Consider the following 14,297-nt stretch of genomic DNA (forward strand, 5'->3'; position numbering starts at 1 on the left):
TGACTCTTGATATGTCATAGAATGACTTTCCGTTGAATGTTTTTTATCGGATCAGAACGCTAATTTGTAGGAATGGCTAACCAACTAGTTGAGGTTGAGAGCGAGCTGCCCAAAATAACTGGAAAAGACTATCTTTCTCCAGTAAAATTCGAATTAGAGATCCAAAGGCAGAGAATCCTTTATATCTTGCACTATGCTGTCAAGAAGATGAGAATAATGGTAAATTTGTAGTAGAAAACTGTACAAAGATGAAACTATTTATTTTTCAGGCTCATTTACCTTCTTTGATGAGAGATGACTGTAAAATTTTGAAACTCTATCTGAACCCATCTAAGTTAGATTTCGTACGATATTCTTGTGCTAAGTATATCCAAGGAGGACAATTGGATTCTTTAAAACACCAAGAGAGTGTCGTGAAGTATTCGAAGATTCTGGATGAGATTAGAATTAATCAATTCGAGGTGAGGAAATTGATCATAATACTAAGTAAATACCAAAGGGACCAAATATACCATGACAATGAAGAATATGGGAGCCTAGCCAAGATGACATGTGGTCAGATTCATAACAAAACCATGTAGGTCTTCTAAAATTAGGTTTTCATATAAATGACTAGAATATCCCAATTCAAAGAAATACATGAATGGTTCAATACAATAATGAAGGAAAAATAATAAAAACAATTATGTGCCGGGTATAAACTCAGAAATTGTAAAAAACCGGAAGTCGAATATAGCAGTACGAGTACCTAATAATAATTATTATCCCCGACTTTTGCCTATACGCGTAGAATTTCTCCTCGCCGTCGGCTTCTCACTCCTCGCTAAGAGGAACATTCACTCAATCCCAGATATTTGAAATATCAGAAGGGTAGAGCTCGGTCGTGTCCGGTCCTTGTGGCCCCCCTGGTTCTCGTCGAACTTCTGGTCCTCCTACACGCGATCCTTGGACCTGTCCTTCGCTTCCTAGGAATTTTCTCACCGTCCTTGCAGTACCTAAAAGAACAGCTTTTTGCATTATATTACATATATACTCACTAAGCTCTAGTTGCTTGATATTTCTCTTGAGATTTTTGGGTACTATTCCTGTTGTTGAGATGATAATTGGAATAGTTCTCATTGATATCATTCCCCACTGGCGCTTCATCTGAAATTCGAGGTCCCTGTATTCTGAAATTTTTTCTACCTCTTTTTGACACATGTTGTTATTTGGTATTGCTACGTCGATGAGTATTGCCGCCTTTTGATGTTTATGAACTAGCAGTATATCTGGCCTGTTATGAGGGACTGTTTTATCAGTCGAAACTGTACGATCCCAGTACAGTTTATAGCGTTCGTTTTCCAGGATGGTCTCTGGTTGGTACTTGTAGTATGGCACTTTTTCAGAATGAATTAGTGTTAATTTAGTGGCCATTTCTTGGTTCCTACTGCATCGTGTCTCTCTTTATATTCATTTCCTGCAAACATTTGACATCCTCCCGTGATATGTTGGATTGTCTCATTCGTTGGACACCCATACAGGCGCGGATCCAGGGGGGGAGAACTGGGGGAACGTTCCCCCCCCAAATGGCCCGGGCACCTCTTAAATTTTGACGGCCCTCCTAGAATTTGACATACTAAGGCTCAAATAATTACAAGATCAGAAAAAATTTTACCTTCAATACATTTTGTGCAAACCCATATTAATGAAAGGCAAAAAAATGACGTCCCAAAATGGCGGAAGCATTTTCAGTATTTTGAGAATCTGAAAGTTCCCCCCCCAAAAGTGGGGTCTGGATCCGCGCCTGCACCCATAACGGCATCGATCGTCAGTAACAGTTCGATCCTTTATGATGTGCTTGCAGTAATTTCTTGTTGAGATCACTTGATCTTGGATGGCTAAAAGAAATCCTTCCGTTTCTGGATACATCGCACCTGATGTGAGCCAATAGTTCGACGCTTCAATGTCGACATGATCCTGGTTCACCTCGTTGAAATGTCGTCCATGTAGGGGCTTTTCTCTCCATCTTTGCAGTTTTTCTTGGATTGTCTGGTGGTTGTATGACAATTGCTCCTTATGCAGTTGTAAAGGTGTTGATTCGTCTGCTTCACACAGTACTTTGTAGATCTCTGACGTGCCTGATTATTATTATTATTAATAATAATGAAGCCCATATTTAGTCAAGAGTGAGAAAAATCAAATTACCAATTTGAAGTTACACCTTCTGATTTTTATTTTTTTAAGTGCGCCAGAATTCATCGAGATATCACAGCCTGACCTAGAAGAAAAACACTCAGTATTTCTTGATTCTAGGAAGACGAGAACGTCACCAGAGCTCTTCTAGGTACATTGGGAGACAGCCAAAGAGTGGACTACCACATTTCTCAAGTGATAGAATTAATAATGTCGAATGAAGCTTTAGTGAAATACATCGAAAATAGTCAAGAAGAAATTTCCCAGCCCGTTCAAAATTTAATAGATTGCATGAAACACTTGAAGAATCTCATTCATGAAAAACTACTGATCACGAGCAAAGAACAGATGGACAACGACAAACGTTTGAGGGTTGCTTATAAATCTAATTTTGTCATTACACAAAATATCAAACGTGAGTACCTGCAATATCACCGTAAAACGGTTATTGATTTCTATGATTTGTTATGAGTATCATCATACAAATCGTAAAAATTACTGAAAAAAAGTTTTGGAATTGTTTTTTGATATCTCGAAATATTTGAAACAGTACATCTCCAGAAACACCCTGTATCTTGAGAACGAATCAAGATATCTATGATCTATTTCTGATATCTAACTATTTCGAATATCTAACTATTTCGAAAAAAGAGCTTGGTTGTCCTTGAAGATTTTTCTCTAAGTCTCACAGTTCTCGGGATGCTTTCAGTTAGCATCAAATTTGGGACAGCATGTATGTCACTCATGAAGGTAACTATGACATTTTCAAGAAAACATGTGTTTTTACTGGTTAGGTCCAAGACTTATTGAGTGGTGTGTTGGTGACCGAATTCAATAATGCAGTGATGCTGCTACATTATTTTGTTGTTTGTGTTTTGTGGATTGTTTGGATAGGTATTTCATTGATCTCATTCTAAAAGATATTTTTTTCATCCAATTTTGAATGAATTTCACATTTATATACTATTGTGACTTCAAAGTTTTGTATCAAATCAAACAGGCATAACTAAAATTGGTTGGTTATCTACCTAATATAAAACTTCACTTTTCAAAACCCAAATGTTTCACTCTTTTTCAATTTTTTTTCATTTTGTTTTTATCCAGCTTCCAGAGATGAATAGAAACTCAACTAAAAATTTCTACATGTTTTGGAAAACAAAAGGATGTTCAACTAACGACAATGACTAATACAAAGCTAGAGATAAGAATAAAGTCAAAATAAAATTTTGAATATATTATTTCGTTTTCAAAAATTCGTTATATCATATTTTCTCTGAAAAATCCAGGTCTACTGCGAATAAGAAACAATAAAGTGTATTGCTATAAGCTCGCCCCCTATAAGGCATTAAACGAAGTAGACATATTGAAACGTTTTCTGTTCGAAAAATAATGAGGAAACTGTAAAATTTTGCAGCAGTTGCCTAGTTTTGGTTATGAATAGGTACGTTGACTTATTGATTCAAAATAATAACGTGATTCCTAAAATTATTGATTTAAAATAGGGTCTTTCAGCTTTGAAACCAAAATGGACCAGCCATAATAAAAGCGAAACCTTAAGCGCATTTACTCATGATTCCCCTAACGCTATCTAGAGGACGCTGTCCTACGAATATTCTATTCTTTCAAGAGAACTTGATCATTCTTGAACCTAAATCATCGATTTCTGTTTGAAATTTGAGCGCGACTTTAACATTGTTGATCGAACTGCGATAATGAAATATTTAAGAGGAAAAATTTTACATGAGATTGATACAGGGTGAGTCAAATATGTGTACCGAGCTTTCTGGAGGTGATAGTACGTTGAAAAATGAGTATAGTTTGATGAATAAACTTTTGGCCAAAAATACATGTATAGGGAGATATATTTTAACAACATATGCACATTTATGCACGAAATTTCAATCTGGTGGCATTCACCGTTTAGAAGTTATGCCGAGAAATTTTTTTAATTTTATCAACTTAATATGCATTTTGGGACAAAAGTTTATTCATCAAACTATACATATTTTTTAATGTACCTACTATCACCCCCAGAAAGCTCGATACCTATTTTGACTCACCCCATATAAAACGATTCAAAAGAAGGTACCCATAACCTGAAGTTATTCAGTTATTCATATTTTTAGTTTAAATTTTCACAGGCCTTCAAGAACAGCTGAGTAAACAACAAAAAGAGTTAGGTGCCGAACTGGACAAAAAGAATGCAATACTCAAATCTTACAACAGCAAACTGCAAAGTCTCCAGGAAGAATTTCAGACTGAAATAACAAAGAAAGTGTAAGTTGGATATTCAAATTTCAAACAATTATTCAATCATTTTCAATAATTTTCTTAGTTTATTACATCATTCGCATAGAAAGTATATTACCATGGGCGCCCGAAAAAAATTTTCTCAGGGGGGGGGGCAAATGAAAATTATTGAAAAACGATAAGGCGTTAATGATTGAAAACCGGAAAATTGTTAAGAATCTAACACTTTCCTTTTTTCCATGCCGTTTGAATTGAGTAAATAATATTAAGGGTGTTGTGCTGAAAAATGAGGCAATAAAAATCTCAGGGGGGTCAAGCAAGCACCTTTTAACCTTCATTTTAACCTTCAGAGCAGAGTTTGAATAACATCACCAAACCATATTGTTTTGACCGCACAGTAGTTTTTCCTATCGATTACAGGAAACTCATTTTTATTTGCCTTTTCCGAACAACAACTAAATGCTCACCTACATTCCAGACAGAAATCCGAGAAACAGATGATGAACGATTCGTTTGCCAGCGAAACTAGACAAGTAGATTTGGAACGAGAAGCTCACGAAGCCTCCACCCAGTATACAACATTGCTAGAGAGCAACCTGGCCGATGAGGGCCAGCTCAGACAGAAGAGAAACAAGGTTGAGGCTCAGCTTGCTAGCTGGCTCTCAAAGTACGACAATGACGTTGGTGAAAAACAGGCCGAGCTCGAGGGCTTGGAGAAGCAGTGAGTCATGAACTTTCCCAATATATCCTGATTTGGATATTACTTTTGAAATTCATTTTGAGAATTCAATATCTAGAAAGAAATATAGGGTGTTTTTTTTCGAGGTATATAACTTTGAGTTGGCATTAATGTTCAAGATGGCGACCGATTTAACAGCTGTCAAGTGATTTATTCTCAGTTTGGTTTGGCAATTCATCATGAATAGACTAACGCCTGAACAACGCTTGCAAATAGTGCAATTTCATTTCGAAAATAATGGTTATGTGTAGAATACATATCGCGCACTACGTCCATTAGCGATGAAGCGCACTTCTGGCTGAATGGCTACGTCAACAAACAAAACTGCCGCATTTGCAGTGAAGCTAATCATCAAGTGTATGTCGAAACACCGTTACATCCAGAAAAACTGACTGCTTGGTGCGCTTTATGGGCTGGTGGAATCATTGGTCCGTACTTCTTCAAAAACGATGATGGCCAGAACGTTACAGTCAATGGCGATCGGTATAGAGCCATGATTACTAACTTTTTCATTCCTGAATTGAACAACCGTGATGTCCAGGAGATGTGGTTCCAACAAGACGGCGCAACATGTCACACAGCTCGTGCCACAATCGATTTATTGAAAGACACGTTTGGTGACCGCCTAATTTCACGTTTTCGACCTGTGAATTGGCCTCCAAGATCTTGTGAGTTAACACAGCTAGACTACTTTCTGTGGGGCTATGTAAAGTTATTGGTCTATGCGGATAAGCTACAAACCCTTGACCATTTGGAAGACAACATTCGCCTTGTTATTGCCGATATACGGCCACAAATTTTGGAAAAAGTCATCGAAAATTGGACGTCCAGATTGGACTACATCCGACCCAGCCGTGACGGTCATATATCAGAAATCATATTTAAAATGTAATGCCACAAGATTATCTTGCGGATAAATAAAATTCATGTCAATCGAATAATCCATCGTTGTTTTATTGCAATTTAAAGTTCTACAGCTCTAAAAAAAAACACCCTTTATGAATAAATTTTGTGTGCAGAGTAGGCAAAATTTGCAAATCAACTACCAAAATCTCAACTTAGTTTTGTGGTCATATAAATATTGGGTAATTTTCTTTCGATATTCTCCTTGAATTCTCTATGGTTCTGGACATTGGTAAAGCGATCAAGAACGAAGCTTGAAATTGCCATTCTTTATTGAAATGCAAACTTTCATCTTTGTCGAATGAGCACTTTTGAAATTAATGGTAATACAAAATTTCGAACGGCTGTATTTACGGAACCCCTGGATAGAGTCTCGGCATTCGAGATTCAAACTTACTTGAAAACTCAAGTTTCTAGGTCTTTTTGTTCTTAAGTTCTTGTGTTAATTTTGTGAAAACCGCAACATTTCGAGTTCAACTGTTTTCAAGCTATAAGGAAAAATGGCCTGAAATAAAATAAAAAGTTGTCATACTTAACTTTTTTATAACTGGTCCTATCAACATGTTACAAAAACATACTACAGGACCACTTGTACTCATACGATAAAATAAGAGATATAAAAATGCAAGTACCTATATCTGCGATGAAAATGTTTTTCAGATACAACGAAATGAAAGCAACTTATGAAGACCTGATGGACAGATTCAACGAACAAACAAAGGAGTACGATATACTGATGACTGAAAAAGAAGAAGAAGAACGGAGGATATTTGAGGAGATGGCCATAGAGTTCTTGAAGAATAGATCGGCTAGAAGGATACAAAGGGCATGGAGAGGTTACTGGCAGAGAAAGATGGAAAGAAAGAAGGCGAGAAAATGTAAGACATTGAGCTATAAGCTATAAGGAAGTTATAATGAAATTTACATTTTTCAGCTAAAGGGAAAGATAAGAAGAAGAGTAAGTGAACCTCAGCTAGTTTAAAATAGGACTTCAAATTTTATGCCAATATATTTTTGTGCAACTTTCTGGGTCGTTAATAAATCACAGTATCTTTCCTCAATTTATTAATTATTTCAGCCAAGAAAGAGACAGTTCGAGTAGATAGGAAAACCGATGCTAATGTTGTGCTTGAAAAATCGTTTAAAAAGAAAGATTATCTTTTCGAAGATATGGACACTACTAAAGAGTTCTCAACTGCTCCAGTGAAAGTCGAACTGTAGAAGATAGTCTGGCTAAGTTATTTTTTTTATTTTTATTTATTTTACATTTATTTTGCTTACATTTATGGTTATTGTTCCTTAAAGTCTTATCATCAATTTCTTCGAAATGAAATTTACAAATAAATATAGTTTACATCAATGACAATACTGGAGAAATATTAATCTGAAGAAACACAACGAAATGAAAGAGAAAAAGTGAAGCCATACAGAAAAGGAATCGAAAATACTCAGTCCAATATTTCCGAAGATCTCTTGTTTTTTCCGGGTTCAAGATTGTTGATATTTTTCAGGATGACTGGTTTCTCTTTCGTACTCGGTATGAAGGATTGAGTTCTTCTGACTTTAGCAAGACTTCGAAGAGTCGGTGACACTTGATGTAGCCTAGCTTCAACGATTTCTTTCTCGTTCTCCGATTTCTTTATGTTCTGATGAGCAATTCTGAGTTGATCGTCAAGTAGTTGTTTTTCATTTTCCAATTGTTTGAGCCGTTCTTCTGCATCTGAAAATAATTTCCTGTTATTAATATTCCTGCTGTCACAAGCTTTAAGAGGTTATCAGTATTCATATTTTCATTCGGTATAGTTTTAGGAAGCTGATTTTCGAAAAATATATTGAATAATTAGTAGTACATTTCGTATTTTCCATATTGCAAATTTTTACAACTAGAGCGTAAAGGAAAATATCTTATATTATAGCTTCTTCTTCCTCTTCTGGAGAAGACGAAATCTCAACGAAGTTTGTAGTTCATTTTTCCTTCATCCTTTGCTTATTTCAGCAATTTTTGTTCGAATTGTAGCTTGCTTTATCAGGAACATAACTGCTCAGATGATGTCTTCTGTTAAAATGAAAAGTGAGCTCTTATTCAGAACTTCCTAAGAAGTGTTTACGAATACTTTCACTTTTTTGTTCACCCCTGTATATAACAAAAAACGAAAAAACCAACAACAGCATTTGATCAGTTATATGCCTAAAGAATCAAGCAACAATACAATCGGATTAAAGAGAAAATTAACTACACACTCCGTTGAGATTTAACCGGTGTTATATTTCAGACTAACCAATGGAACTAGGCTCTAATATTTAGAGAAGTTGAAAATGCCAAACATCTTCAAAACGCAAACAGACATCATTCATTCAATAAAAGTCAAACTGATAAAGCTTTTGGCTTCAGAAAATGCTTCGAAAAATCTTTCACTTGCCCTTTGGAGAAAATTAAAGATATAGAACTAACCTCTTAATTGTTTTTCCTTCCTCCTCTGCAGTTCCTCGAACTCCAATCTCTTCCCCCTCTCCTCTTCAAGCAGCAACCTCTGTTCTTCCTGTAATCTCTCCAGCTCTTCCCTCTTCTCCCACTCCTCGGCCAACACCCTAGCCTGAAGGTTTCTCACTATCTCCTCATCCCGCTTAGCTTGCGTTTCTTCGACCAACAGCTTCTCAAGTTTCTTCTTCAGTTCCTCGAGGTCGTTCAACTTTTTGGTCTCCTCGATCACTACCGCCTTCAGTTCTTTCGCCTCATCTTCGGCCATCTCTCTAGCTATCCTCTCCTGTTGGAGCTGCGCCTTGGCCTTGACCATCTCCTGAAACCTGTCACGTCTGAGCAACTTCCTCTTGGCGAATTGGAGTCTCTGGTAGCTCTGCGAACCATCCGCGTGGTCTGCTGCCAGTTGGAGGGCGGAGATCCACTGCAATCTTGTCATGTAGTCTGTGGTGCCGAACTCGAAGGTCCTGTCTGGAGTGCAGAGAGCTATTTTGTTGCCTGACCTGGATTCTATCCTGCTTCCTGATTCTATGGGTATAGATCCGCATCTGTCCTTTTCGGTTCTTGTTTTGAAATAGGTAAGTTCGGAAGGTCGAAGGACAAACCAGTATTCTCGCATCGTTGGAAAGATGTAGCCCTTTTTGGTCATCAGTCCCTTCTTGATCACATCTTCGACTATAGTCTGGTAGATATTGGTGATAGCCTCGGATATGGCTTGGGAGTCTGTTATACCAGCTAGACATTTAGACTCTATCAGCGCTATAAAAGCGCTCAACCTGATGCTGCTCGTGGTCACGTTCAAGTTGATGAAATCTTCATCCTCGAAGTGGCTCCCTAACGATTTTGCTATCTTCTGCGATACATACCGCGCTTCGGAAGGGTGTAGCAGCACCTGATAACCGTTTTCGTTTTTGCTGTCCGGTATGAGCTCGGCTAGGACGGAAAATGTTCGGAAGATCTGAAAGATTGACGTTTCGGGAAGTATGGAGTTTTTTCTGGGGATGAGTTGCTTCTTGCAAAGCCTCCAGCATATGTCTGCGATGTTGGATTCATAGTTTCGGAGTTCGGTAAGGCTGAGCTTGTCGGGTAGCGAGCTGAACACTTCTTTCTGGAGGTAGTACTTGAACTGGATGAAGTTGAGGGTTTGGGAGCTTCTGAAATGTTCTAGGCCTTTCTCGACGCCGTATAGATCGAGTACTGTTCCAATGTTTGCGGTGAGTACCTGGAGCCAAATCAATTGTGATATGTTAGTTTTGAAATAGTGATGAAAATGTTTGTAAAATTACGTAATTGGAATGCCAGAATTGGTTGGACATCAAAGAATAGAATATTCAAATATTGATAATGCTATTTGGGATAAAGCTATTTGGTACTGAAATTAAATTTGTTTTGCTTTTATCGATAAACTTCATAGTTTTTTAATGGACCATTATTTCATGATTGAAGGATCTTGCTCATGACTCGTTAAAACTCTTTTAAATGCATTCGCAGTAGTTGTTTTATTTCTTCACAACGAATTGCCTTCTATTCATTATATGGACTTAAAATTGTTATCTTGAAATGGTATTTCAAATATAGGGTGTTTTTTTTCGAGGTATATAACTTTAAGTTGGCATTACTGTTCAAAATGGCGACCGATTTAATAGCTGTCAAATGACTTATTCTCAGTGTGGTTTGGCAAGTCACCATGAATTGACTCACGCCTGAACAACGCTCACAAATAGTTCAAAATGAGATTGCCGTTGTTCCAGATTTTCATAAGCGAATTTTGTTTAGCGATGAAGCGCACTTCTGGTTGAATGGCTACGTCAACAAATGAAACTGCCGTATTTGGAGTGAAGCTAATCCTCAAGTGTATGTCGAAACATCGTTACATCCAGAAAAACTGACTGTTTGGTGCGCTTTATGGGCTGGTGAAATCATTGGTCCGTACTTCTTCAAAAACAATGATGGCCAGAACGTTACAGTCAATGGTGATCGGTATAGAGCCATGATTACTAACTTTTTCATTCCTGAATTGAACAACCATGATGTCCAGGAGGTGTGGTTCCAACAAGACGGCGCAACATGTCACACAGCTCGTACCACAATCGATTTATTGAAAGACACGTTTGGTGAACGCCTAATTTCACGTTTTGGAACTGTGAATTGGCCTCCAAGATCTTGTGATTCAACACCGCTAGACTACTTTCTGTGGGGCTATGTAAAGTCATTGGTCTATGCGGATAAGCCACAAACCCTTGACCATTTGGAAGACAACATTCGCCGTGTTATTGCCGATATACGGCCACAAATGTTGGGTAAAGGCCTCGAAAATTGGACGTCCAGATTGGACTACATCCGAGCCAGCCGTGGCGGTCATATGCCAGAAATCATATTTAAAATGTAATGCCACAAGATTATCTTGCGAATTAATAAAATTCATGTCAATCGAATAATCCATCGTTGTTTTATTGCAATTCAAAATTATATAGCTCTAAAAAAAAAACACCTTTTACAAGTCAAAGACTCAACCTGTATGTATGTAAATTGAAAAAAAAAACCAAAAAAAACAACAATTCATTACAATGGGACATGATTGAATGATCAATTAGGTACCTAGGAAAATATTATTCTTGGGCAAATATTTACTTGTCAGAAGCTTTATAAAATATAGTGAATTTTAACAATTGCAATCTCTCGTTAAAACGTTTATCGTCCCATTTTTTGTGATGAAGTAGATTTTATATGTCAAATGTCAAAATATGACAGCTTCCCAGATAGCGGGTTATTCAAAATTTAACATATTATTGGAAAATCCTACATCGTAAGTAGAAATAAATTCTTGAAATATCCTACGAATAACTTCCTTTGATTGCTTTTACAAAGAAAAAATTCACCGAATAATTTGGACAGTGGTCCCAAAAGTTGGTTATTATAAATAATAAATCTATACACCATATGTAACTGTATATTGGAACCTTGATATTTTGCAGCAAAATAAATTTGAATTATTCGTAAATATTAATAGAGTTTCCATGAATGTAAGTATAAACAAATAATATATCCTCGATTGCTGCGCTGCGTTGGCTAGAAAACATCATAGGAAGCATTTCTTTGAATATATTTCAACAAAAGGCAAATAGAATGAAATAAATGAGAATGATTATATCAGTTGAAAGATAATTTTTTTCTGATAATAAGACATCTACCCTTAAACTGAAAATCGAACTATTTTGTCATCTTAAACACTAAATCTGAACGAATTATTCAGCTAAATAGCTTTTCAGTTATAATGATTTTATTAGAAGAGTTCACTTCAAAATGCATTCATTCAATTCAATTTTAATTTCTATCTAGGTATGTTTAGTTATTGAAAATATACACTAGCTATTTTCCCGTAAAAAATTATTTGAATTTCAACATGTAGGTAAATGAATTTCTTCCAAACTGCCAAAAATTTCATATGAATGCGATAGTAGGTATACAAGTTGATTTAAGGAAATGTTTGAAAAAAATTAATGGCTCAAGGAGAAAATAGTCATTCAGATCGCACTATCTAAGGAAACTTGTAGCGGTTTCTTGAGAATAAAAAACGTTTAAGTATGCACGGAATTGATGCTAGTTATAATGATTTCATTTTATGGTTTATAATAAAAGGTTTATATTCTCCCAAAAAGGCACTTGGGCAGTGTTTCTTCAAAGACAGAAATATCTTGAAAAATTTTTAAAAATATATATTTAAATGCAGTTGCGTTCCATGGGATAGAATCGAGAATCTTGTTCACCTTTAACAAACTTAATCGAATGTCCATACAAGGCATTCCGCAAAAATAATACCAGATGTTCGGAAAAATTCACCAAAATCTCTATATCCGTCGATTAAATAAAAAAAAATTGCATATAACATGGCAAAAATCAGAGCAGATCCTACCTTCAATTTTGATTTATGCACGAAACCACTGTCGTCCTGCTGGAGAGAGATAAAAGCTTGCCACACTGTATTGGTAGTATTTTCAAGTAGCACAGCCATAGTCTACTATGTTTACCCGCTTCTGGACCTGTTTGAAGTTCTGTAAGTTGTTTATGCAACCTTCAATGAACGTTTGAGAGGAAGATTCGGATTGTACCAACATAGCACGTTGGTGTTTCTTTGGTTGCCGACCGAACTTCGAAAGGGATTTTTTAAGCTGTTGGAATTAGGTTGATTCGTTGATTTTAATTGACATGGAAAATTATGCAAATATAGTACGAATGTCTCTTTCCTTAAATTTCAAGGTGAATCTGATTTGTATTAAAAAAATTCATGATAGCACTGACACCTCATAGAGAGTGTTTTCCAATAGGAAGAGAGGTTTCATTTTGATATAAAAAAACAAGTAAGTATATTTTAAGAGAAATCCATGCATATTTATTCCACACTTTTGCGGCTGTATGGCCATAGGTCTTGAATCGATTGTGGGTCATTGCCATAGACCTTATCTTTCACGTGGCCCTAAAGAAAAAGTTTAAAGGTGTTAAATCACAAGATCTCGATAGCCAAATAAGGAATTACACAGGCAGGAAACTTGTCTTGCAAAATTTCGATTGCTTCATTGCTTATGTGGCACGTAGCACCATCTTGTTGAAAGTAAATATCGTCCACAGTAATATCTTTAAATTTCGATCATAAAAAATTATTAATTATATCCTAATTTCCAAGATGTAATCGACAAATCTGGGTTTTTGTCCATATTCTCAGATTTTCTTGAGCGACGCACACGGTTTCGATTCTTCACATCACTAACTTGTCCCAATAGCTCAACTTATTTCACCAGTATCGCTATTGCTGAAGGTGAACTGTCACTACAGGATTTTCACCATTTCTGTAGTGAATTCCAACAATTCGAATGTGTTGTGTTTGTGTAAGCGTGCATCGGATTTGTTAAAAAGTACCTGTATCGTTTCATTTTCAGTAATGCTGTAGTTTTTACTTATCAAATGTCAGTAGATGACAGCTAGACAGCCTCAAAAGTGACAGCTAAATATAGCGGATTATTCAGCAGGAAACATCTTATTGAGAAACCCTATAAAGAACTTTGGACCCTTCTTCAGAAAATTTTGAATCAATGTTTTTCACCGATTAAATTAATAAATCCAGAATTGAAAATTCTCTAGAAAATTTGGATCCTCCAAAAAATATTCTCTTCGTACAAATGGTGTTTGATGTCCAAATAATATCTGATCATTTAAATTTGCTTATAATATGAACATCTATGTACACACAATTTGATTTTAAATTAGTCCGTCGCGTTCAATTATCTCAAAGGTGCGAAGTGACGAGGTATGCTGCACACGAGAGGCTGGAATGATTTTCCATGAATGACCAAGATTAAATAAATAAAATAAAAAATAAAAATAATAATAAAATTCGCTTCAAACCAATTTCAGGTATCCAAGTTCCTAAAAACTTCACTTTTACGTTGAAAATTTGTGCAATAAAACTGTCTGCGAGAAAATTTGAAGTACAGGTCTCAGTTTAGTTTTTAGAGGTGTTTCCAAATATTAAAACAGATTTTCAAAATTCCGATGTAAAATATTCGGTTGCCACCAAGGTCTCCGGATTTAACACCGTTAGATTTTTTCAACATTTGATGAATGTTTACTTTAGCCGTGACCAAAGGGAAAATCTAACGTTGTTAAGTCCGGAGACCTTGGTGGCCACCAAATATTTTAATTATCGGAAGTTCACAGATCATCATAGAAATGCACCTGATTAATTTGCAGTGAAACTCA

General features: G+C 36.2%; 2 protein-coding genes across 2 annotated transcripts; one reads left to right on the forward strand and one right to left on the reverse strand.

Annotated features, from left to right (window-relative positions):
• Window positions 1-2: 2 nt before the first annotated feature.
• On the forward strand, window positions 3-7,430 carry LOC123682296 (dynein regulatory complex protein 10-like). The gene is made up of 8 exons (XM_045620847.1): window positions 3-219; window positions 270-461; window positions 2,293-2,587; window positions 4,314-4,449; window positions 4,901-5,143; window positions 6,725-6,942; window positions 6,999-7,022; window positions 7,143-7,430. The coding sequence occupies exons 1-8, from the start codon at window positions 73-75 to the stop codon at window positions 7,283-7,285; spliced, it is 1,398 nt and encodes a 465-aa protein (XP_045476803.1). The 5' UTR covers window positions 3-72; the 3' UTR covers window positions 7,286-7,430.
• Window positions 7,283-12,697, reverse strand: LOC123682295 (switch-associated protein 70-like). The gene is made up of 3 exons (XM_045620846.1): window positions 12,457-12,697; window positions 8,517-9,765; window positions 7,283-7,784 (listed from the first exon to the last, which is right to left on the reverse strand). Exons 1-3 carry the CDS (start codon window positions 12,553-12,555, stop codon window positions 7,513-7,515), a joined length of 1,620 nt encoding a protein of 539 aa, XP_045476802.1. The 5' UTR covers window positions 12,556-12,697; the 3' UTR covers window positions 7,283-7,512.
• Window positions 12,698-14,297: the final 1,600 nt, after the last annotated feature.

This window comes from Harmonia axyridis, chromosome 6, assembly GCF_914767665.1.
Source record: "Harmonia axyridis chromosome 6, icHarAxyr1.1, whole genome shotgun sequence".
In the NCBI taxonomy this organism is placed as follows: Eukaryota; Metazoa; Arthropoda; class Insecta; order Coleoptera; family Coccinellidae; genus Harmonia; species Harmonia axyridis.

Excerpts from the sequence above, each read along its gene's own strand:
- LOC123682296 (XM_045620847.1), top strand. The coding sequence starts at position 73 with ATGGCTAACCAACTAGTTGAGGTTGAGAGCGAGCTGCCCAAAATAACT. Across the intron at positions 6,943-6,998 it reads AAGAAAGAAGGCGAGAAAAT|CTAAAGGGAAAGATAAGAAG; the intron begins GTAAGACATTGA and ends TACATTTTTCAG. Across the intron at positions 7,023-7,142 it reads AGGGAAAGATAAGAAGAAGA|CCAAGAAAGAGACAGTTCGA; the intron begins GTAAGTGAACCT and ends TAATTATTTCAG.
- LOC123682295 (XM_045620846.1), bottom strand. The coding sequence starts at position 12,555 with ATGGCTGTGCTACTTGAAAATACTACCAATACAGTGTGGCAAGCTTTT. Across the intron at positions 9,766-12,456 it reads TGCATAAATCAAAATTGAAG|GTACTCACCGCAAACATTGG; the intron begins GTAGGATCTGCT and ends ATTTGGCTCCAG. Across the intron at positions 7,785-8,516 it reads GAAGGAAAAACAATTAAGAG|ATGCAGAAGAACGGCTCAAA; the intron begins GTTAGTTCTATA and ends AATTATTTTCAG.